The sequence below is a fragment of the Anomaloglossus baeobatrachus genome, chromosome 12 (assembly GCF_048569485.1).
Source record: "Anomaloglossus baeobatrachus isolate aAnoBae1 chromosome 12, aAnoBae1.hap1, whole genome shotgun sequence".
Lineage (NCBI taxonomy): Eukaryota > Metazoa > Chordata > Amphibia > Anura > Aromobatidae > Anomaloglossus > Anomaloglossus baeobatrachus.
This window is the reverse complement of record NC_134364.1, coordinates 41,536,917-41,562,484: the sequence shown is the minus strand read 5'-3', so window position 1 is coordinate 41,562,484 and position 25,568 is coordinate 41,536,917. Positions and strand designations below refer to the sequence as shown.

At 50.5% G+C, this 25,568-nt stretch overlaps 1 protein-coding gene across 1 annotated transcript in view; it reads right to left on the bottom strand.

Moving 5' to 3' along the window:
- Positions 1-25,568, bottom strand: part of STARD9 (StAR related lipid transfer domain containing 9) — a 252,380-nt gene that overhangs the window by 18,737 nt on the left and 208,075 nt on the right. Inside the window, exons 25-27 of the mRNA XM_075330480.1 lie at positions 23,905-24,079; positions 22,186-22,329; positions 15,127-15,226 (exon numbers count right to left, since the gene is read on the bottom strand). Of these exons, the coding sequence (XP_075186595.1) occupies positions 15,127-15,226; positions 22,186-22,329; positions 23,905-24,079 (419 nt within the window). The remainder of the gene's footprint in view (positions 1-15,126; positions 15,227-22,185; positions 22,330-23,904; positions 24,080-25,568) is intronic.

Here is a 25,568-nt window from a genome sequence, read left to right as displayed (position 1 = left end):
GAATTTACGGTAAGTAAACAAAATTCCCTTCTTCTTTTTCGCTCCTAATTGGGAGACCCAGACAATTGGGACGTCCAAAAGCAGTCCCTGGGTGGGTAAAAGAATACCTCGTGATAGGGCCGTCAAACAGCCCTTTCCTACAGGTGGGCAATTGCCGCCTGAAGGACTTATCTACCTAGGCTGGCGTCTGCCGAAGCGTAGGTATGCACCTGAAAATGCTTGGTAAAAGTATGCAGACCCAATCAGGTAGGTGCCTGACACACCTGCTGAGCCGTAGCCTGGTGCCGTAATGTCCAGGATGCACCCACGGCTCTGGTAGAATGGGCCTTCAGCCCTGAGAGAACCAGAAGCCCAGTAGAACTGTAGGTTTCAAGAATTGGTTCCTCGATCCCCCGAGCCAGGGTGGATTTGGAAGCTTGCGACTGTTTACGCCGACCAGCGACAAGGACAAAGAGTGCATCCGGGTGGCGCAGGAGCGCCATGCGGGAAGTAGAACCTGAGTGCTCTCACCAGAACCAACAGATGCAAATCCTTCTGAAATTGATGGACTGGACGAGGACACAAAGAAGGTGAGGTGATATCCTGATTGATATGAAAGTGGGATACCACCTTAGGGAGAAATTCCGGAACCGGACGCAGAACTACCCTGTCCTGGTGAAGGACCAGGAAGGGAGTTTGTATGAGAGCGTTGCTAGCTCGGAAACTCTCCTAAGAGACGAGACCGTTACTAGAAGGCCACTTCCCGTGAAAAGCGGGAAGGGAGACATCCTTCAAAGGCTCGAAAGGCGGCATCTGGAGAGCAATTAGAACCTTGTTCAGATCTCAGGGCTCTAACGGCCGCTTGTACGGAGTGCTGAGAAGACAAACTCCCCGTAGGAACGTGCGTACCTGAGGAAGTCGTCGTTGCTGAAAAAATACAGATAGCGCTGAGACTTGTCCCTAAAGGGAACTGAGCGACAACCCATTTTCCCACCTAGATTGCAGGAAGGAAGGAAACATAGACGATGCAACCGGCCAGGGAGAAACACCCTGCGCCGAGCACCGAGATAAGAATATCTTCCACGTCCTGTGGTCAATCTTGGCGGACGTTGGTATGCTAGCCTGTCTCATGGTGGCAACCACGTCCTGAGGTAATCCTGACGACACTAGGTTCCAGGACTCAATGCCACACCATCCGGTTGAGGGCCGTAGAATTCAAATGGAAGAATGGCCCTTGAGACAGCCAGTCTGATTGGTCTGGTAGTGCCCCCGGTTAGCCTACCGTGAGGCACCACAGAACCGAGTACCACAACATCCTCGGCCAATCTGTAGCGACGAGGATGGCGCGGCCGCAGTCGGCCTTGATCTAGCGCAGCACTCTGGGCAACAATGCCAGAGGTGGCACCTAAGGTAGCTGGAACTGCGACCAATGCTGAACTAAGGCGTCTGCCGCCAGAGCTCGATGATTGTGAAACCGTGCCATGAAGCTGGCACATTGTTGTTGTGCCGTGACGCCATTAGATCGACGTCCGGCCTCTGTCAGCGGCGCCAGATCTCCTGAAACCCGTCCGGGTGAGGAGACCATACTCTTTCGGCCACACCCCAGCGACTTAGGAAGTCAGCTTCCTAGTTGTCCACACCTGGGATGTGAACTGTGGATATGGTGGATGCCGTGTCTTCCACCCACATCAGAACCTGCCGGACTTCCTGGAAGGCTTGCCAGTTGCGCGTTCTTCCTTGGTGGTTGATGTATGCCACCGCTGTGGAGCTGTCCGACTGAAGTCGGATATGCTTGCTTTCCAGCTGCTGTTGGAAGGTTTGTAGGGCAAGATACACTGCTCTGTGTTCAAGAACATTGATCTGAAGGGTGGACTCTTGCTGAGTCCACGTACCCTGAGCGCTGTGGTGGAGAAAAACTGCTCCCCACCCTGATAGACTCGCGTCTGTCGTAACTATCGCCCAGGATGGGGATAGGAAGGACCTTCTTTTTGACCAAGAGGTGGGAAGAAGCCACCACCGTAGAGCTTCCTTGGCCGCCTGAGAAAGAAAGACGACTCTGTTGAGGGACGTCGACTCCTCGTCCCATTGGCGGAGAATGTCCCATTGTAGTGGACGCAGTAAAACTGCGCGAAAGGAACTGCCTCCATTGCTACCATCTTACGTAGAAAGTGCATGAGGCGTCTCAATGTGTGCGACTGGTTCTTAAAGAAGAGCTTGCAGCCCGTAGTGAATGCTGTTTGTCTAGCGGAAGCTTCACTATCGCTGAGAGAGTATGAAACTCTATGCCTATATATGTTATCGATAGGGTCGGGGTCGGATCTGACTTTAAAAAGTTGATGATCCACCCAAAACTCTAGAGAGTCTCCAGCGCAACGTTCGGGCAGTGTTGGCATGTTTCCTAAGAGAGTGCCTTGACAAGTAGACCGTCTAAATACGGGATCACAGAGTGACCCTGAGAGTGCAGGACTGTGACTACTGCTGCCCTGACCTTGGCGAAGACCAGTGGGACTGTCGCTAGCCGGAAGGTAGAGCTACGAACAGAAGGTGTTCGTCTCCTATAACGAAGCGTAGAAACGCTAGTGCTCTGGATCAATCGGCACGTGTGGATAAGCATCCTTGATGCCTAATGATGCTAGGAAATATCCTTGGGACCTTGAGGCGATGACATGGCGGAGGGATTCCATCCGGAACCGCCTGGTGTCCACGAGCTTCTGAGCAGTTTTAGATCCAGAACGGGACGGAACGGCCCGTTGTTATAGGTACCGCAAAGAATTTGGGGTAAAAACCGTGACCTTGTTCCTGAAGAGGAACGGGGGTCATCACTCTTTCTGCCTATAGAGTGCACCCTGTTTGCAGAACAGCAGCGGCTCGGCCGGGAGGTGGAGAAATTCTGAAGAATCGAGTTGGAGGACGAGAAGTGAGCTCTATCCTGTACCCGTGAGACAGAATGTCTCACACCCAATGGTCATTGACCTATGGCAGCTAAATATCGCCAAGGCGGGAGAGCCTGCTACCGACCGAGACCGCAAGTCATGAGGAAGCCGCCTTGGAAGCGGGTTTTCAGACTGTCGCTTTTTTGGGCGTGACTGAGCCCGCTAAGAATCTGAGCTCCTCTGATACTTTTGAGTCCACATTGGACGAGGAAAAATGGGACCTGCCCGAGCCTCGAAAAGACCGAAACCCCGACTGCCTCTTGCTCTGTTGGGGTTCGTTGTGTCCGGGCTGAGGAAAGGATGAATCCTTACCCCTGGACTGTTTAATGGTTACATCCAACGCTCACCAAACAGTCGGTCAGCAGAAAAAGGCAACTGGTTAAGCAACCTTTTTTGGAAGCAGAATCTGCCTTCCATTCACTTAACGAGCAGACCAGGCTCTGCTTAAAAACACGGAGTAGCGGAGGCTACCGCCGCACGGTTCGCAGAGTCCAGGGCAACCTGAATCGCGTAAGAAACAAATGCAGACATTTGAGAGGTTAAGGATGCCACCTGCGGCACAGATGTACGTGTAACCGTGTCAATCTGTGTAAGATAAGCTGAAATAGCTTGGAGTGCCCCAAGGGAGAGAATGCCGGAGCCAACAGTGCGCCGACAGCCTCATAGATGGATTTCGACCAGAGATCCATCTGTCTGTCAGTGGCATCTTTGAGTGCAGCTCCATCTCCCACTGCAACTATGGATCTAGCTACAAGCCTGGAGATTGGAGGATGCCGCTTGGGACACTGGGTCCAGTCCTTGACCAAGTCAGGGGACAGGGATAACGTGTATCCTAAGCCGTTTGGAGAAGCGCATATCTGGATAAGCGTGGTGTTCCTGGACTGCCTCTCTGAAGGCAGAGTGGTCCAGAAAAATACGTGAAGCTGACTCCTCCACTGGAGGAGCTGTGAGAAATAACCAACATTCTATAGATGGACGCTATAAGATTATTCACTATGGCGTCACGATCAGGTGTATCCAGATTGAGAGCGGTCTCAGGATCAGAATCCTGAGCCGCTACTTCCGCCTCATTACACAGAGAGTCCTCTGGTAGGACCCTGATGAAACCGAGGCCGCTCATAGTGAGCCCGCTTAGGCTGTCTGGGACTGACGTCCGTGCAGAGCCGTGACTCTGGGATGCGTGTGACATTCCCGGAGCTGTTAGTTGTTCACACTGAGGGGGGCCATGGATCAATGATTCAACAGTGCCCATATTGTGAGAGACATGTCCGGACTGCTAGGCTTCTAGTATCATAGCCATAGTCTCAGAAAAACTGTCAGTAAATACTGCAGACACCGTCCTCATCCCCTGGCCATTAGTGCATACAATGGGAGTCTATGTAACCTGCCGGCCGTATAGCCGTACATGCTGTACCAGCTGCATAGAAAAACATGTGGTTCTGCACCTTTGTTTTACACAGAGAATATGCTGATAACTCCTCCGCACAATCCAGGAGGGTATATACAACGTGCGACCAAACAGTGCAATGTATATAGTACAAGCATATCTATAAGTGCACTTCTGCACTAGTGGGGTTAGCACCACAGGTGCTGCTTAACGCCTGTTGCAGCGATTGTGTGACTATCAGAATGCCAGGGTCTTCCACACTTGTCTCTGTATCGTACAGAAACTGACACTAATGGCTGCCGGCGTCCTTGTAGAGAAGGAAGCCGTGGGCGTGCCTGAGAAAGTGCGGGAATCCGGATTCACAGTGCACACAGTGAGAGGGGTGGAGTATGCAAAACATACTCCAGCTCTCAGCGCTGCTGTGCTATGCAGCGTCACGCCCCTACCCTGACTGTCAGGGCTGTGGGCGGTAACGAAGGGAGACTAGGCCCAGAAGCCGGGGACTCGAGTTAACAGCGCGGCCGCCGTAAAAGCGCGGGCCGCGCTGAAGTCCCCGGCGCACCACAAGTGCCAGCCGCGCCGCAGTCCCAGCGGCCGGCGCGACCGATTCCTAGAAGTGGCCAGCGTCCCGCCCCTCTCCTGACTGGCAGGTCTGGGGGCGGGAACGAACGGAAGCAGGCCGCAAAAGCCGGGGACTCTAGTTATCAGCGCGGCCGCCGTAAAAGCGCAGGCCGCGCTGAAGTCCCCGGCGCACTACAAGTGCCAGCCGCGCCGCAGTCCCAGCGGCCGGCGCGACCAATTCCCATAAGTGAGCCTGCTTCAGCGAAGCTGAATGAGGCCATGGCACAGGCGCCGCAGCGCTGATGTCCCCCGGCGCACTACAACACCCAGCATGCTGCGGTGTGAGCGCCAAATGCACGGGGACACAGAGTACCTTGAGGAAGCAGGGCCATGTCCCTGATGTACTCCGCTCCATCCAGCATCTTCTCCAGGGGCTGTAGATGGAGCACGGTCTCAGTGCCTGGAGACCGGTAAATCCCACTTCACCCAGAGCCCTGTAAAAAGGGATGGGGAAGGAATCAGCATGTGGGCTCCTGCCGCCGTACCCGCAATGGGTACCTCAACCTTACAAACACCTCCGACATACAGTGGGGTGAGAAGGGAGCATGCTGGGGGCCCTTAGTATGGGCCCTCTTTTCTTCCATCCGACATAGTCAGCAGCTGCTGCTGACTAAAAAGTGGAGCTATGCGTGGATGTGTTGCCTCCTTCGCACAAAGCACAAAACTGGTGAGCCAGTGATCCCACTGGGGGTGTATAGCCAGAAGGGGAGGGGCCTTACACTTTTAAGTGTAATACTTTGTGTGGCCTCCGGAGGCAATAGCTATACACCCAATTGTCTGGGTCTCCCAATTAGGAGCGAAAAAGAAAACGGACCTGTGTGTGGAGTCAGATTTTTTTTTCTCACACCCATTGATCAGTTGTGTCTGATAGACAAGTGCAGTCACAGCATGCTGCGATTTTATTTTTTCTTCAATCCATTTTCAGCTGAGGAAAAACTTGCAGATCTCCATTACCTCATTGACTAACATTGGTCCGAACGCAATATGATTTTTTTTCTCATATTGCACTCGTCCGTTTTATCCACCAATGTGACAGTAAACTTAAAGGGAACCTGTCCCGTCCAGAAACGCTTTGTATCTGCAGTTATAATGGTAAATTACATTCAAATCCTGTTAAAGTTGTCTTACTAGAGCAGTCGCTACAGGAAGAACAGTAAGTTTTCTTTTCCCTGCAGCCACTATTCTATAATGTACTGGTACATTATAGGTCATGTACTTCCTTTTGATGCAGGGTCGGGATCTGATCAGTGAACATTTGCCTCTAATAATGGCGGCCAGATCGGCGATCCACCCGCTGCTGTTAAATAGTTCATTCCTGCTGTCAATTGATACCACTATGATGTGATTGCGAGGTGTAGATGGGTTGTGATGACAGTCGGGGGTCTGCAGTCAGTGTTCACTCTCTGTGAACGCTGGCATTTATAAGAATTCGGCACTTCTGCTGTACAGAGCAGTGATGATGCTGATGCTCTGCTCTGTATAGCACAAGCAATCGGAAAACTGCAGCTTCAAGTCCTCTGAGGGGACTAGTAAAAACAATAAGGATAAAAAAAAAGTTTTAAAACAATGAAAAAAACAAAACACAAAAAGTTCAAATTACACCTCTTTTGCCCCACTGAAAATAAAATAATAAAGTATACATATTTAGACATTTCTAAACGTAGCAATACCAATCTATCAAAATATAAAATACATTAATCTAATCAGTAAACAGTGTAATGAGAAAAAAAATTCATGAGGCCAAAATTCCTGTTTTTGTGAAAGCCACGACAATGCAAAAAAAATGCAATAAGAAGTGATTAAAACATTGCATCTACCCAAAAATGGTATCAGTAAAAACATCAGCTCAGGGCACAAAAGATAAGCCATCAAACAGCCCCAGATCTCAGAAGATGAGAACGTTACTGGTCATTCTAAAATGGTGACATTTTTTTCTTCAAAATTTCTGCATTATTTTTTTAAAAATTAAATAAAAAAAAAAACTATACATGTTTGGTGTCTATGAACTCGTACTGACCAGGGAAATCATATTACCAAAAAAAATCGGAATAAGGTGAAGAATCCCTGGATATTTTAGATACCACTTTTATTAGTTTGGTAAAAAGGGATGTATGAAAATTATATCCCAAAGACAAACAAAGCAAAAAATGAATGATACAGTATCAAAATCAAACAAAAAAAACCCTTACATATGGTGAGGATCCCAGGACCACTTGTCATAATACAAGAGGCCCTATATAGTCCTCTACATGTCAATGGAGGTTTGTCACCCTAAAGGTTAGAAGTGCCCCCGTTCATCAACAGCTGGCCCTGATTGACCCCAACCAAAATAAATAGATAAGATGGGGAGATTAGGATGCTCAATATGTAACCAAGAAGGATAAAGTTCTATCAGGGAACAGCATAGACCGGTAAATGGATGCACAATGGTTACCATATGCAAAGTTGAAAAAATCCGCCCAACGGCTCTATTGGGAACTGGGACTGTAATGATCAGAGAATGGACAATGCCAAACCCAATGATACCGTATATAACAGGGGTTATTAGTCACATACTTATAATCCCAACAGGTGTAAGGCCTCTAATATGGAAACTGAACACATGAGACTAGCCGTATATAATAACATTCAGTATCTGACAATCACCCAAATGAACATGATATTTCAAGGATTATCGTCATGAGGAAAAGATTTGCTCAGTGTCCAGTATCCAAACCATGTATGCATCATATGCCTGAACACGTTTCACCCCCTTGATACACCAGGATCATCAGGAGGCATCACGGTTGGATATCAGAGAGGAATGATGATGTCCTTGAGGATAACTTAAATAAGACCCAATATAAATGGCTCTCAGGATAAACAGATTAGAGGGTCCGTAGGTCAGAGCTGTCACACCCAGCACTCACGGCCAGGACTTAATGATGGGAGTGTGCATAACCTTAGAAAGGAGGCGGTTCACCGGTCACAGCGACATCGCTATGCAGGTATGTGCATGTGACGCTGCTGTAGTGATAATGTTCGCTACGGCAGCGATCACCACATATCGGCCGTACGACGAGGGCGGGTGCTATCGCGCTTGACATCACCAGCAAATGCTAGCGATGTCGCAGCGTGTAAAGCGGCCTACAGGAAACCCATTATGGAGAGACTTGTGAAAGCATGCCCTGAGTGGAAAGTGAAGGATCAAAAAAAACCTGTTGCAAGTAGCTAAAGGAGTGGAGGAGAAATTGATTCAGGTTCAGAGGAGAAAAGGAGTAATGCCTTTCTAGAGCGCAGGGTGGGCAGTAGGCTTGGTCCTATTGTATGTAACAACTGCAGACAGCAAGGTCACATGAAGAGGGACTGCAGTGCACTGCTCAAGCAGCAGCCACCACCCACTCAACACAGCTGTAAATGATCCTTTTCCGCCCTAGGAGGTTGGCAACCCAGTAGCTAGCATGAATCCCATAGTATTTCCTAATTCTACTGGTCCTGCCCCAATGGTAAATTGACTCTGCCTGGAGACAGAACTATAGATTTCTAAATAGAAACTGTGGAAATAATGCTTTTCATTGGAAGAAGATTTCACTGAGCGTGTTGAGAAACACACCATGCAATAATAAAAACCAAACCACTCCCTCGTCACCCATCAGCACTGGAGGAAGAGCTGTAGGCACTCACTGAGGCGTTTAGAGCGGTAAAGGCGAAGAAAACCAATGTATATACAGACAGTAGATTTGCTTTTGAAATTGCCCATGATTATGATCCAATATAGAAATCCAGATCTTTCCTACTGTCTAATGGGAAAAACACATAAAGCATAAGAGCTCTGATGGAGGCTCTCCTGCTGCCAACAAAGCTTGGCATAGTGCAGGTAAACACTTACTTAACGGTCACTGATGAAGCCAGAGAAAATTGTAGTCACTAACCTACACTATATAGTGCTGGATTATTTCACAAAAGAAAGCTATCAGAAAAAAGAGAATTTTGTTTACTTACCGTAAATTCTTTTTCTTATAGTTCCGTCATGGGAGACCCAGACCATGGGTGTATAGCTACTGCCTCCGGAGGACACACAAAGTTACTACACTCAAAACGTGTAGCTCCTCCCTCCTAGCATATACACCCCCTGCTAGCCAGTCCTAGCCAGTTTAGTGCAAAAGCTGAAGGAGGACATCCACCCACAAGAAGAGACAGAGTAAAATCCGGAAGAACCGGAACCTCTGTCTACAACAATAACAGCCGGTGAAGACACACGGAACAAGAAACCTGCCAACAGGCAATAGGGAGGGTGCTGGGTCTCCCATGACGGAACTATAAGAAAATGAATTTACGGTAAGTAAACAAAATTCTCTTTTTCTTTATCGTTCCTATGGGAGACCCAGACCATGGGACGTTCAAAAGCAGTCCATGGGTGGGAATAAACAGACAACTGAGAAGCAGGCAAAACCTAACTTCACAAATGGGCGACAGACGCCTGAAAGATGCGTCTGCCGAAGCCCGCGTCTGCCAAAGCATGAGCATGCCTTGGATAGAGCTTCGAAAAAGTATGCAGATTAATTCGAGCTGCAGACTGACAGACCTACTGAGCCGTAGCCTGGAGCTTGAAAGCTCAAAAGGCACCGACAGGTCTGATCAAATGTGCTCTGATCCCCGGCGGGGAAGGCACTTGAGTACACTTGTCAGGCCTCGGGAATGGCCGACCTAAGCCAACGAACCAGGGTCGGCTTAGATGCCGAGAGACCGCTACGCTGACTAGCAGTCAGCACCCGAGAGAGGTGCACTGCCTAATAACGGCGGTGCAAAACACATAGATCCGGAGCGCCCGCACCAGATCCAGGATATGCAACGCTTCCTCAAGCGATGAACAGGAGCCGGACAAAAGGAAGGCAGGAAAATTGCCCCGGAAAAGGTGGAAGCAGTAACCACCTCAGGGAAAAAAAAAGTCCGGAGTCGGACGGAGACCACCTTGTCTTGATGCAAAAGACGAAAAAAGGGGGTGACTCCGAAAGAGTGCAGCCAGAACTCTCTGGCGGGAAATTATAGCCACTAGAAAGACTACTTTCTGTGAAGATGAAACAAAGAAACCTCCCTAAGAGGCGCAAAGGGGGGTTTCCGGGAACCGGGAGGACCGGATTAAGGTCCCAGGGCTCAATAGGCCGCCGGAAAGGCGGAATAATGTGAGATGCGCCCTGAAAGGAGCGCACCGGAGCCAGCCGGACGATATGCCGCTGGCACATACTGACAGAGCCGAGACCTGTCCGTTAATGAGGGATAGTCCTAGCTGAAGACCGGACTGTGGACAGGAGGGTCGGCAAGGCTAAAAAGGTCAAAGGACACTTTGAAGCTAGAGTCATAGCGGAGATGACTTCAGGAAGGATACCAGAAGTCGCCAAGATCCAGGACTCAAGAGCTACGCCGTCAATCTGAGAATCCAGAAATCTGACGGAAAAAACGGACCTTTTGAGAAAAGGTCTGGACGGACCGGAAGATGCCATGGCAACCGAACGGACAGAAGGAGCAGGTCAGGGTACGAAGCCTGCCTGGGTCAGTCTGGGAATGAGAATGACCCGACGGCCCCCTTAACTGATCTTGCGCAGGACTCTGGGCAAGAGGTAGAGACGAAGCTGGGACCAAACATGAACCAGCGTGTCTACCGCAAAACTTGAGGATTGTGGACCACGGTTGGACAGCTGAAATAGTCCGCCTCGCAGTTTTCACATCTAGGATGTGGGCTGCGGATACGGTGGACTAGGAGTCCCTTGTCCACTGAAGAATGATAAGCCGCCAGGATTGCCAGGCGGCTGAGTGTCCCGTACTGGAAGTTGATGTAGGAAAACGCTGACACGTTGTCCGACTGGACTCGAATGTGCCTAGCCGCCAACAGATGGTGAAGGCTTAGAGAGCTAGAAATACAGCTCTAATTTCCAGCACATTGATCCAGAGGGCTGATTCGGACAGAGTCCAACGCCCTGCGCTCCACGGTGGAGATATACTGCTCCCAAGGCGGAAAGACCAGCATCCTGGTGAGGATCACCCGGGACGGGGCCAGGAATCCCTGAGACAGAGTGGCCGAAATCACCACTGCAACGAGCCTCTGGACAGTGGCGAAGCCACCACTCCGTGGAAGGAGGGAGGTCGCGTGTACAGCGGAAAAACTCCAGTCTCAGAGGACGCAGGAGAAACTGGGCAAGGAATCGCTTTCCTTGACGCCACCGTCTGACCAGCACCTTATTTGGTGTCTGATAGAACGATGTCGACCGCCAGAGGAGGGACTACTGATCGACCAATAGCAGTTTCACAAGTGCCGACAGAGTCTCGAATTGCGTCCTTGAGAACCTTTGGGTCGAAGTCAGAGTGGACTTGGACAGAATGACAAGCCACCCGAATAGGTAAGAGTGGCGAGAGTAAGCGAAGTACTCTGCTAAGAGTCCGCACTGGATGAAGCCCCGAGAAGAAGGCCGTCCAGGGCAAACGATCACTGCCAATCTCTAGGGGTGCAGGACCCTAATCACAGCAGCCCTAATGAGAATACTCGAGGGGCCGTGGCTAACCCTAAGGGAAGAGCCACGAATTGGACCACTCCGATGGCAAAACGTAGTCAATGCTGGTGTGAAACTGCGATTGACCCCTGTCGAAAGGCATCTCTGATGCCGATGGCTGCTAGGGAATCTCCTTGGGTTCTTGATTGATCCGGTGAAAAACACACGGAACAAGACCGAGACTCCATGTGAAAACGCCACACCTGACCATGCTTGAAAAGCTAAAGATCCAGGTCGGAAGGCACCGCCCTCTTCGGGGACTACAAAAATCTCAGAACCGTTCCCAGTCGGGAACCGGTACAATTACTCCATTGGCCTGCAAGAAATGCTACGGCCTGTGAGAAGGCGGCGGCCTTGGAGCCGGGAGGAGTTGACAGAAAAAAATCTGTTTGGCGGGTGGACAGAATTCCACCCTGTAGCCATGGGAGATATAATCCCGCCCCCACTGAACGGAGACGTGGTAGAACCATACGTCACCAAGTGGAGAGAGCCTGCCACCGAGCAAGGAGGTGGTTGGCGTGGCTAGATAGCTCGGAGGAAGCTGACTCCGTGGTAGCAACTCCTGCGGCCTTCTGAAGACGCAGCTGCAAGCCATTTGGTGCTATGAACCAAAACCGAGCTAGATGACGATCAGATGGAGGAACGGAAACCACCAAAACCTCAACTGATTCCTGTCCTGGACAGGTTCCCTGGTTTAGGTTTGTGGCAAGGAAGAACTCTCCCCGCCAAGGGCTTCCTGAATTTCATCCAGTTGGTTCCGAAGAGACTGGTCCCACCACAGGGGAGCCCAGCAAGGAACCCCTAAAGAGGCATCTGCTTTCCATTTCCGAAGCCACAGGAGCCTGCGGATAGCGAGGAAAGTAGCCAAGACCACCGCCGTGCGGTGTCCTGCATGGCATGCATAGGATGAAAAGACTGAAGTCTGGATGTTCAGGCAACCGTCTTGGGCATAGAGTCCCTGTGAGGGAATGCATCTCCTCCAGACAAGCAGAGAAGGTACAAAAGAACCGCACTGCTGTAAAGCTGAGGAAAACGAAGCTGCTGCGGCCCCAATACCGACTTGGCCCAAAGGACAACCGGGCGGACCGCAAAACCTTAAGTGAGGAGCTATCAGCCACTGACATAACGGTCCGGGCTGAGCCACCTGAGGTGAATGAGCCCACTTCTTGACCACCATTGGTGGACAGGGGAAACACATTCCTCAGAATCACGCTTCATGGGAAGCGACTGTCAGAGCGGACCCTGGGCTTGGTCACAGGGGCCTGAAAACTGGAGTGGTTAAGGAACACACTTTGTGTTCTCCTAGGTAAGGTAACTCCGGCGGATTGGGGTCCAGTACAAAATTAATGTACCGTGGGATCCTTATAGAGGTGCTGTCAGCCCCTGATACAACTATCCGGGCTGAAAGTCTGGACACCGGAGGGGCCACGTTTGGCGAATGAGTACACTCCTTGACCACCTCTGATGGGAGGGGGAAACAGGCAGCAGAACCCCGCTTTGGGGTCTGCAGGACAGGCTGTGAGCTTGGACGCAGCAGGGTGAAAACTGGAGTGGTTAAGGGACACACTCCTCGTCCTGTTAAAGGTATACTGATGCCTTTCTGCCAGTGGGGAATACTCCACTGATACAGGTGGATGGACACAATCCAATCATTCGCCTCTGCGTCACGGACGGACGGATCAATACATAAAGTAGCGTCCGAGCCCCTGGTAGAGACATCCTCCTCGTCCAGTGAGTCAGCTCGTAATCGGAGCTGCGGGACGGGGAAGGACAGGGGACCCTGCGTCTCCCTGTCAGGAGGACGGGATCTGAGCCCAGAAGGAGGGTCGTTTGTGAGCTTTATTGAGCGAGCTGAAGCAGAAAACGCCCTGAGAAGGGAGCTGCATGCTCAGCAGATGCCGGGACAGCCGACTCCTGGAAATAGAATTCCCTCAGGGGTCAGCCACCGAAACCGGAGCAGATGGAGGGGCCACTAATGAGCCTCCAAGCTGAGGGGCCACAGTGGTTATGAGCTCGGTACAGCCGTACGAGACTACTTGCAGTGAATAATAAAAACAGCCTGCAGCCCTGCTCTGTGAGACATGCTGCAGAGGTGGGGGCTCTGTCAAGACTGGCCACCAGCATATATAAACAGATAAAACAAGCAGCTGCACAACCGGAGGTTGTGGCTGCCAATCATTCAAAACGACATGTCTGTGCCCCCTGGTCCCTCAGCCCAGGTCCCCACTTGTCACACTGTGGAATCTCTGTGCCCATGCAGGCACAGAGAACGCTGAGAACATGGCGACCGGAGCGAGGAGAGGGGGCGGGGCCTACTCTGAGAGCGGCAAAAGGATTCTGTCAGTGAGATAGCCAGGGGAGGGAATCTTTCCTCAATGAGGAGTGTCCCTTCGCTTGTGCTGCGCAGCCGCTGGGCGGAGCTACACTGCCTCTCTGCATGACTGACATGCAGAGACAGTGGAAACCAAAACTAGGCCCCAGGCGAAGCCGGGGCCTAGAGTAAAACATGCGGCCGACGTGCAGGCACCATCGGCGCGGTTCTCCAGTGAAAACTGGAGAACCGGCCGGAAATGTTAACACCAAACATAAAACACATTCCCCCAATAAATAAACATAAAGGACCCTTGGAAAGACCACTTTCTGTGGTAATAACGTCTCATATACTTAGCTTGTGAGACGCAGGTTGCCAGGGTCCTGGGGGGTGATAGCTCCGTCCAGCAGGGTCCTGCAAAAGGGCTGCGGATGCAGACCGGTCTCCTGCAAAGCAGTGAGAACCGTGTTGGCTCCGACTTCAAGCCAGAGCCCCAGCATGGGATGGTGAAGGAGCGCGGCATGAAAGGGATACAGCCCTGAAATCAACCTTAACAGCAGCCCCGCAGTGGGGTGTGAAGGGACATGCCGGGAGTCCAGACTGGACCCGCTTTTCTTCCAAATCTTTGTCCAAAAGGAAAAATCAAAAATCAAAATCAGAGAATGCATGTGTGTGTGATCCTCCTGAAACACAAAGCATGAAAACTGGCTAGGACTGGCTAGCAGGGGGTGTATATGCTAGGAGGGAGGAGCTACACGTTTTGAGTGTAGTAACTTTGTGTGTCCTCCGGAGGCAGGAGCTATACACCCATGGTCTGGGTCTCCCATAGGAACGATAAAGAAATAAATGAAATAAGAGAGAAATGTATTGTATGCAAATGCATGCAATTGGTTAAAAGGTCAGTGTCAGGGATCATACAAACCTGTATGTAACTATTATTGTTTTAATGGTATATGTAGCCGTAAAAGTGCTAATTTATGTTAGACATAAGGTAATCAAGTTGATGTGCAAAAGAAACGATGTACAAATTGTTGTTTTGTAGCCTGCTCTGCAAACACCCACATACACATCATTGTGCTAGGAAGTTCTTACAGTATGTACATTCTGCAATGAGTGTTGAGTATAATAGGTCCTTGCACCGCCTTGATGACTGGAAGTGAGTGGCTGCAGGTAGAATAAAATATCATTTTGTCCCTGCATCCGCTGCACTAGCAAGCCAGATACACAGGATTTAAATATAATATCCATACAAATGCAGGTAAACAGCATTTCTAGATGTGGCAATGCTAAGTATTCCCTTTAAATATGACATATACCCCCTAACATGAAGCACTAAAGTTGATACAAGGATTTGTTCACATGCACACATACCAGGCACTGAAACAGTGGCAGGAGTGAAGAGGTCAGCGTTCCTCACTGCAGTGCGCCCTCTTCCAGAGCCCAAGGCTTGATCCAAATTTCGCAGCAATGTCTGTAAATGCAAAATATTACAATTAAACTCTTAAACAGGTTTGTGCTGCTATAACCACATATTGTATGAAATAGAGATAAGTTTCCTGTTATATTGGGCACATTTTTACTATAACTTGTCATTGGGCGATTCCCATCTGACTTTATAACTACAGAGATAAGCCTGATTGAGAGATCTCTACCTATGCATGGAAGCATGACCAAGAATAGGTGGAAGAGGGGTAGTGAGGAGCAGGGTTAAAAGGGAATCCGTCACTAAGTATTTGCCATCAAATCTGTAAACAACATAAGGTAGAGACAGAGACCCTGATTCCAGTGATGCTGTAGTTTTGATAAAATCACACTTTATTAGCAGGAAATTATAACTTGAGGACTAGTTATCTTGCTGCCATGTAGTCCTTCATATTCATGAGCTCTGTATAACCCCACCTTTCTGATGATTGGAAGCTTTCTGCCTATGCACAGTGTACCCAGAAAGCTGCCAATCAGTGGTGTGAGTAGAGTTATACAGAGTTCAGCATACAGAGAACTGCTAGACCTGCAGCAGGTAAAACTGTGATTTTTTTTCAATACTGCAGCAAGCAGACCAGTAAGTGACATCACTGGAATCCAGGTCTCTGTCCCTATATTATGCTGTTCTCAAATGCAGCAAAAACCTGGCAACAGATTCCCTTTAAAATGTATTTCTTCCAGTTTCAACCAAATGGCATGGATGAAGCTTTCCTACTATCCAGTTTTTGCCCTCTGTAAAAAGAGAATTTTGTTACTTACCGTAAATTCTTTTTCTTATAGTTCCGTCTTGGGAGACCCAGACCTTGGGTGTATAGCTTCTGCCTCCGGAGGACACACAAAGTACTACACCTAAAAGTGTAGCTCCTCCCTCCGAGCATATACACCCCCTGGATGACAAATCCAACCAGTTTAGTGCAAAAGCTGAAGGAGAATAGCCACCCACAAGTAGAACATAGCAAGAGCCGGAACAACCGGAGACTCTGTTCACGACAACAGCCGGTGAAAACACACGGAACAAGGAAATTGCCAACAGGCAACAGGGAGGGTGCTGGGTCTCCCAAGACGGAACTATAAGAAAAAGAATTTACGGTAAGTAAACAAAATTCTCTTTTTCTTTATCGTTCCTTTGGGAGACCCAGACCTTGGGACGTTCCAAAGCTGTCCATGGGTGGGAATAAACAGAAAACTGAGAAGTAGGCAGAACCTAACTTCACAAATGGGCGACAGCCGCCTGAAGGATGCGTCTGCCCAAGCTCGCATCTGCCGAAGAATGAGCATGCACTTGGTAGTGCTTCGAGAAGGTATGCAGGCTAGCCCAAGTGGCAGCCTGACAGACTTGCTGAGCCGTAGCCTGGTGCCGAAAAGCCCAAGAGGCACCGACAGCCCTGGTCGAGTGCGCTTTGATCCCCGGCGGGGGAGGAGCCTGCGAACTTTGGTAGGCGTCCGAAATGGTCGACCTAATCCAACGGGCTAAGGTCGGCTTAGAAGCAGGGAGGCCCTTGCGCCGACCTGTGGTTAGCACAAAAAGAGAGGTACACCGCCTAAGCGCAGCGGTGCGAGACACATAGATCCGGAGAGCACGCACCAGATCTAGAGTATGTAGAGCTTTTTCAAAGCGATGAACAGGGGCCGGACAGAAGGAAGGTAAGGTAATGTCCTGGTTAAGGTGGAAAGGAGAGACCACCTTAGGAAGGAAGTCCGGAGTCGGACGGAGAACCACCTTGTCTTGATGAAAGCCTAAAAAGGGCGACTCCGAGGAGAGCGCAGCCAAATCAGAAACTCTCCTGAGAGAAGTTATAGCAACCAGAAAGGCCACTTTCTGTGAGAGACTATACAAAGAAACCTCCCTAAGGGGCTCAAAGGGGGGTTTCTGCAAGACCGTGAGAACCAAGTTAAGGTCCCAGGGGTCCAAGGGCCGCCGGTAAGGCGGGATGATGTGAGATGCGCCCTGCATGAAGGTGTGGACCTGAGCCAGCCGAGCGAGACGCCGCTGGAACAGGACTGACAGGGCCGAAACCTGTCCCTTGAGAGAGTTGAGGGACAGACCTAGCTGCAGACCGGACTGTAGAAAAGACAGAAGGGTCGGCAAGGGGAATGGCCGAGGAGAATGGCCGGTAGAGCGACACCAGGACAGGAAAATTTTCCAAGTCCTGTGATAGATCTTAGCGGACAAAGACTTACGGGCCCGAGTCATAGTGGAGACTACTTCAGGGGGAATACCAGAAGCCGTCAAAATCCAGGACTCAAGAGCCACGCCGTCAATTTGAGGGCCGCAGAATTCGGGCGGAAGAACTGACCTTGCGAGAGTAGGTCTGGACGGTCCGGGAGAGGCCACGGCATCTCTACGGACAGTTGGAGCAGGTCCGGATACCAAGCTCGCCTGGGCCAGTCCGGTGCAATGAGGATGACTCGACGACCCTCCATTCTGATCTTGCGCAGGACTCTGGGCAAGAGGGCTAGAGGGGGAAACACGTAGGACAGACGAAACTGGGACCAGTCCTGAACCAGAGCGTCCGCGGCGAAGGCCTGAGGATCGTGGGAGCGAGCCACGTAGACAGGAACTTTGTTGTTGTGACGGGATGCCATTAGGTCCACGTCCGGAGTGCCCCATTTGCGGCAGATCGACTGAAATACTGCCGGGTGCAGGGACCACTCGCCACCGTCCACGCTTTGACGGCTTAGATAATCTGCCTCCCAGTTGTCCACGCCTGGGATGTGGACTGCGGATATGGTGGACCTGGAGTCCTCCGCCCATTGAAGAATGCGTTGTACCTCCATCATTGCCAGGCGGCTGCGTGTCCCGCCTTGATGGTTGATGTAGGCAACCGCTGTCGCGTTGTCTGACTGGACTCGAATGTGCCTGCCCGCCAGCAGATGGTGAAATGCTAGGAGAGCTAGAAGTACGGCTCTGATTTCCAGCACATTGATTGAAAGGGCTGACTCGGACGGAGTCCAAGTGCCCTGTGCTCTGTGGTGGAGACATACCGCTCCCCAGCCGGATAGACTGGCATCCGTGGTGAGAATCACCCAGGACGGGGCCAGAAAGGAGCACCCTTGGGACAGGGAGAGGGGCCGAAGCCACCACTGAAGAGAGCTCCTGGTCCGTGGCGACAGAGCCACTAACTTGTGTAAGGAGGAAGGCCGCTTGTCCCAACAGCGGAGAATGTCCAGCTGCAGGGGGCGCAGATGGAACTGGGCAAAGGGAACAGCCTCCATGGACGCCACCATTTGACCCAGCACCTGCATCAGACGCCTGAGGGTATAACGGCGGGGCCTCAGGAGAGAGCGCACCGCCAACTGGAGTGACAGCTGTTTGTCTAAGGGCAACTTCACAAGTGCCGGCAGAGTCTCGAACTGCATCCCTAGGTACGTGAGACTCTGGGTCGGAGTCAGAGTGGATTTGGGAAGATTGACAAGCCACCCGAATTGGGCTGGAGTGCTGAGAGTGAGCGAGACACTCCGCTAACAGTCTGCGCTGGATGGCGCTTTGACTAGAAGGTCGTCCAGGTAGGGGAGCACTGCCAACCCCTGAAGGTGCAGAACCGCAATCACGGCTGCCATGACCTTGGTGAAAACCCGAGGGGCCATGGCTAACCCGAAGGGGAGAGCCACGAATTGGAAATGATCGTCTCCTATTGCAAAGCGTAGCCAACGCTGGTGTGAAACCGCAACGGGCACATGCAGATAGGCATCTCTGATGTCGATGGACGCCAGGAAATCCCCTTGGGTCATTGAGGCAATGACTGATCGCAGAGACTCCATGCGAAAGTGCCGAACCCGAACATGCTTGTTGAGAAGCTTGAGATCCAGGATGGGCCGGAAGGTACCGTTCTTTTTGGGAACTAGGAAGAGGTTTGAGTAGAAACCTCTGAATCGTTCCCGGGCGGGAACTGGTACAATTACTCCGTTGGCCTGCAAGGCTGCCACGGCCTGTGAAAAGGCGGCGGCCCTGGAGCAGGGGGGAGTTGAGAGAAAAAATCTGTTTGGCGGGCTGGAAGAAAATTCTATCCTGTAGCCGTGAGAGATGATATCTCTCACCCACTGATCGGAGACTTGTTGAAACCAAGCGTTGCCAAAGTGGGAGAGCCTGCCACCGACTAAGGACGTGGCTGGATCGGACAGAGAGTCACGAGGAGGCTGCCTTAGTGGCAGGACCTCCTGCGGTCTTCTGCGGACGCGCTCTGGAGCGCCAGTTGGATTTCTGGTCCTTGGCTGAGTTAGCGGACGAGGCGGAGGGCTTAGAGGACGACCAGTTGGAGGAACGAAAGGAGCGAAACCTCGACTGAATCCTACCCTGGGCAGGTTTCCTGGTCTTGGTTTGTGGCATGGAAGTACTCTTCCCGCCAGTAGCCTCTTTAATAATTTCATCCAGCTGTTCACCGAACAGCCGGGAACCAGCAAAAGGGAGCCCAGCAAGGTACTTCTTTGAAGAAGCATCTGCCTTCCACTCTCGAAGCCACAAGGTCCTGCGGATAACGAGGGAATTAGCCGAAGCCACCGCAGCGCGGTGAGAAGCCTCCAGCATGGCAGACATGGCATAAGAAGAAAAAGCTGAAGCTTGAGAAGTTAAGGCAACCATCTCGGGCATAGATTCCCTGGTGAGGGAATGCATCTCCTCCAGACTAGCAGAGATGGCTTTGAGGGCCCACACTGCTGCAAAAGTTGGAGAAAACGCGGCCCCCACCGCTTCATACACGGATTTGGCCAGAAGGTCAATCTGACGGTCAGTGGCATCCTTAAGGGAAGTGCCATCAGCCACCAACACAACGGTCCGGGCTGAGAGCCTAGACACCGGAGGGTCTACCTTTGGGGAGTGAGCCCACTCCTTGACCACCTCAGGTGGAAAGGGAAAACGGTTATCAGAACCACGCTTTGGGAAGCGTTTGTCAGGACAGGCCCTGGGTTTGGTCACAGTGGCCTAAAAACTGGAGTGGTTAAAGAACACACTGTTTACTCTCTTAGGCGAGGTAAACTAGTGCTTTTCTGCCAGAGAGGGTTGCTCCTCTGATACTGGCGGATTGAGATCCAGTACAGAATTAATGGAAGCAATCAAGTCACTAAATTCTGAGTCACCCTCGGAAGGAGCAATGGGGCACATGGAGTTAGCCTCCGAGCCCCCTGTATAGGCATCCTCCTCATCCTGCGAGTCCTCAGCCCTTGAATCAGAGCCACGGGATGAGGAGGGAGAGGGAACCGTGCGGAGCCTCTTAGACGGACGGGGTCCGTGCCCTGATGATGAATCCTCTGTGAGCTCCAGTCCTAAAGGCCCCTTAGCAAGAGCATTAGAGGCACCCTGTGAAGGGGGCTGATGCATATTCATCAAAGTCCTGGACAGAAGTCCCATGGACTCAGCAAATGACTGGGAGATAGACCTAGAAAAGGACTCTACCCAGGCCGGGGGTTCAGCCACATGTGCAGGAGCAGCCTGAGAGACCACTGGGGCCGAGACCCCAGGCCGTGGCACCTCCAAGTTAGAGCAGACCTCACAATGTGGATAGGTGCTCGCTTCAGGCAGCGGAAGCTTACATGCAGCACATACAGCATAAAGCTTTGGAGCCTTGCTCCTTGTGTGAGACATGCTGCCTGAGTGGGGGGAAACAGCTTCTATAAAGGGAATGAATCCCAGGGAGAATATAGCAGAGGTCCACAACCGGAGACCGGCTGTGGCTTACCAGACCGCTGGAAGCGGTGTTGTGTGCCCTCCAGATCCCGAAGACCGGACCCCCAATGCACAGCACCTCAGCAGGGATGCAGAGTGCAGGACGGGCCAGAACAGAGTGAAACCTGCCCAAGAAAATGGCCGCCGGAGCGAAGAGAGGGGGCGGAACCTTGGGCGTCCCTGTAGGAAAGGCGGAATCTGGAGGGCCATAGAGGCCTGCAGGGGGGGGGGAGTCGCACACAAGCAGTGAGGAGGGTCCCTCCCCTGTGCAGGACGGCCAGCGGGAGGAGCCATGCCTGTCCCTCAGCATGAGTGACATGCGAGGGCAGGTAACAGAAACTAGGCCTCCGGCGAAGCCGGGGCCTAAATTTAAGCAGCGAGGCCGACGCGCAGGCACCATCGGCGCGGTTCTCGAGCGAAAAGCCAGAGGACCGGCCGGAAATGCTAAAAAACACAGTAAACACACTCTCCCCCCACAATAAATGACAGGGACCCCCAACATATGAACGTCTCAAGGTACTTAGCTGCTGAGACGCAGGGCCAGGTCCCTGGGGGTGAGTGCTCCGGTCCAGCAGGGTCCTCAAGGGGCTGTGGCCGGAGACCGGTCTCCTGCCAGGCATGGAGACCGTGCTGGCTCCCACTTCAATCCAGAGCCCAGGAGGGGTGGTGAAGGAGCACGGCATGTAAGGCTCTAGCCTTGGAAATCAACCTTACAACACCACCGACACAGTTGGGTGAGAAGGGACATGCTGGGAGTCCAGACGTGGACCCGCATTTCTTCAATCTTCTTCCAAAAAAAAGAAAAAAAGGAAAAAATCATATGAGAACGCATGTGTGGATGTATGCCTCCTGAACACAAAGCGAAAAACTGGTTGTGACTGGTTCACCAGGGGGTGTATAGGCTCAGAGGGAGGAGCTACACCTTTTAGGTGTAGTACTTTGTGTGTCCTCCGGAGGCAGAAGCTATACACCCAAGGTCTGGGTCTCCCAAAGGAACGATAAAGAAAAACTGATTTTGGGCAATAAGACCATTGCTTCACTGAACATGGGATTTTTGATTAAAGAGGAATATCTCCTGTTGAGTCAGTGAGCTGCACAATGGGCCTCATGTCTGACCGGCATCTATTAGTGGAGTAGTTTTGCTTCACAGCAAACAATCAGATCACTTTCCAATTTCTAACCTCCACTGGAAAAAGGCAATCTGTATATAAATGTATATGATATGGAAAGTGTTACATTGCTTGTCTATACTAGTTCTATACAGATGGTATTGTGCAGCGGATACTCACCTCCTGGCTGCTGACTTTGCTGCACTGACCGATTGTTGTGGTCATACCGCTGTTATACCCAGACGTGGGACCGGATGACAGGCTGAGACTGGAATTGGTAAATAAAGTGCTGGTGCTTACAAGGGTCTTCATTTTGGTATCTTCCTATAAAAGGTAAGAAATATCATATAGTAAGAGTTACATTTGTTGTTTAAACCACTAGAAAAGCCAAGAGAAAGTGTTCAGATCAAGACATTTTGCGGACTGATAAGCCAAGAACGCTGTTTAGGTGAAATCTAATATATAAAGCTGTGTGTGTGTGTGTGTGTGTGTGTGTGTGTGTGTGTGTGTGTGTGCCCGCTAAAGGAATCAGCACCGTCGCATTTACATTCACAAAATTTTGCAAAGACGCCTCACGTGACTCAGGGAACGTCATAGACTATGTTTTGCCAAGAAAATGTAACCCCGCGCTTTACAGTTACTCTCCAAAAAACCTGCCTCCATTAAAGTGAATGGAGCTGCGAGCTACAGGCTATTAATAGGAGCTGTGATTGGTTGCTATAGGAACAAAGGACATTCATAGTAGAAGAAGCTTATGTGCGAGGTAATATGATGTCGGTGGAGAGACAGACACAGACAGACACAGATTGAGAGACAGACAGACAGGCACAGAAAGAGAAAAAGGCACACAGGGAAAGATACAGAGACAGATAGGAAAAAAAGACAGACAGACAGAAAGACATACAGGGAAAGAGACAGACAGGAAAAGACAGACAAGGAAAGAGATAGAGAGACAGACGGAGAAAGGGAAAGAGATGGGGACAGAGACAGACAGGGACAGAGACAGACAGGGACAGAGACAGACAGGGAAAGACGGGGAAAGAGACAGATGGGGAAAGAGACAGACACAGAGATAGAGACAGAAAGACTGATACAGAGACAGACAGAGAGACAGACACACATAGACAGACAGGGAAAGAGACAGACAGACAGAGACTGAGAGAGAGACAGCTACTATCCTGGGCAACGCCAAGGTACTACAGCTAGTACAAAAATAAATAAGAACATGCTAGTTTTGATTCATTTTTTTGTCTAGATTTTGCTGGGGGGTTTTTTGCCAGTTATTCATTTGCACCTTTTTTAAAGTCTACTTTATATGTGTTTGATGTTTTGTTTAGATTGTTTTTTTTATGTCTATCATTATGTATGGGGTTTGGGGTTTCGAGGTGTTTTCGCTGATTCATCAATTGTGAATACTCGCAATGCAACGAGTAACCTCAATGCCGTACTATATGTTACTCGCACAAATAGTGCGGCATTTAGGTTACCTGTAACTTTGCGAGTTTTTCCCCATTGACTTGCATTGCACATGCTATTTGGAATGAATATGCGAGTATTAGACAGTATTCGTTATCAGTACAGCGAGTACTAATAGTTTGCTACTCGCTCAACTCTAAACATGAGATTTTGGCCAAAAATTCAAAAAAGCAGCAAAACTAAAGAGCATTGTTTATTTGAGGCAAAAGCCGTGAACTGCATACGCAACTTTGATGAATTTATTGCAAAAAAAAAAAGGCAACGAGTATCACAAGACCAAAAAAAAGAAAAACAAAGTTATTTTGAATAACTGCAAATGAGGAATCCAGCCCATAGTATTCCATGCCGTCATCAGTGATATACTGTATATATACGATTGTGTTACACAGAGAACATTCGAGCCCAGATAAACAAGGTTCTCACCTTCGATAGACTTCCCTGTTGTAGTCGCCTCCTCTCCATTTCGGCCCTTTCTCGTAACTTGTCCCTTGCTTTTGCAATTTCAGTTTTGGCCTCTTCCCGAGCTTTCTGGTAGTCTTTTAGCATCACTTCAATTTCAGAAGGACATTGTGGGGCTCTAGTCTTTGGTTCCTGAATCCTAAAAAGGATAAGCATATATGGCAAGTTGATTTACTTTACAGTTTAAGTTTGTTAATTTTTCAAAACCTGACAACCAATGTTCACGTCATCCGCATTACATCGCTTGTGGGAATCAGAGGGGTTACCAATGATAAGAAGCCACACGGTTTTTAAGGGGTAAAAAAGAGAATTTTGTTTACTTACCGTAAATTCTTTTTCTTGTAGTTCCGACATGGGAGACCCAGACCATGGGTGTATAGCTAGCGCCTCCGGAGGACACACAAAGCACTACACTCAAACGTGTAGCTCCTCCCTCCGGGCTATATACACCCCCTGGATGACAATCTACCCAGTTCAGTGCAAAAGCTGAAGGAGGACATCCACCCATAAGTAGAGAGAGTAAAACTCGGCAAAACCAGAACTCTGTCTACTAACAACAGCCGTGAAACACACGGAACAAAAAACTGCCAACAGGCAACAGGGAGGGAGCTGGGTCTCCCATGTCGGAACTACAAGAAAAAGAATTTACGGTAAGTAAACAAAATTCTCTTTTTCTTTATCGTTCCTTATGGGAGACCCAGACCATGGGACGTTCCAAAGCAGTCCATGGGTGGGAAAGAAACTAAACTGAGAAGTAGGCAAAACCTAACTTCACAAATGGGCGACAGCCGCCTGAAGGATGCATCTGCCCAAGCTCGCATCTGCCGAAGCATGAGCATGCACTTGGTAGTGCTTAGAAAAAGTGTGCAGACTGGACCAAGTGGCAGCCTGACACACCTGCTGAGCCGTAGCCTGGTGCCTGAAAGCCCAGGAGGCACCGACAGCTCTAGTCGAGTGCGCCTTAATCCCCAGCGGGGGAGGCACCTGAGAACACTGGTAGGCATCGGCGATAGCCGACCTAACCCAACGAGCCAGGGTCGGTTTAGATGCCGAGAGGCCCTTGCGCTGACCCGTGGTTAGCACAAAAAGTGAGGTGCTCCGCCGAAAACCGGCGGTGCGAGACACATAGATTCGGAGCGCCCGCACCAAATCCAAGGTGTGCAACGCCTTCTCAAAGCGATGCACAGGGGCCGGACAAAGAGAGGGCAATGAAATGTCCTGGTTAAGGTGGAAGGAAGACACCACCTTAGGGAGAAAGTCCGGAGTCGGACGCAGAACCACCTTGTCTTGGTGAAACACCAAAAAGGGGGATTCCGAAGAAAGCGCAGCCAAATCAGAAACTCTCCTGAGAGAAGTTATGGCTACTAGAAAAACAACTTTCTGTGAAAGTCTAGACAAAGGAACCTCCCTGAGAGGCTCAAAAGGGGATTTCTGTAAGGCCGTGAGGACCAGATTAAGGTCCCAGGGATCCAAGGGCCGTCGGTAAGGAGGGATGATGTGAGATGCGCCCTGCATGAAGGTGCGCACCTGAGCCAGTCGGGCGATACGCCGCTGGAACAATACCGACAAAGCCGACACCTGTCCCTTAAGGGAATTGAGGGACAGACCCAACTGTAGACCTGACTGTA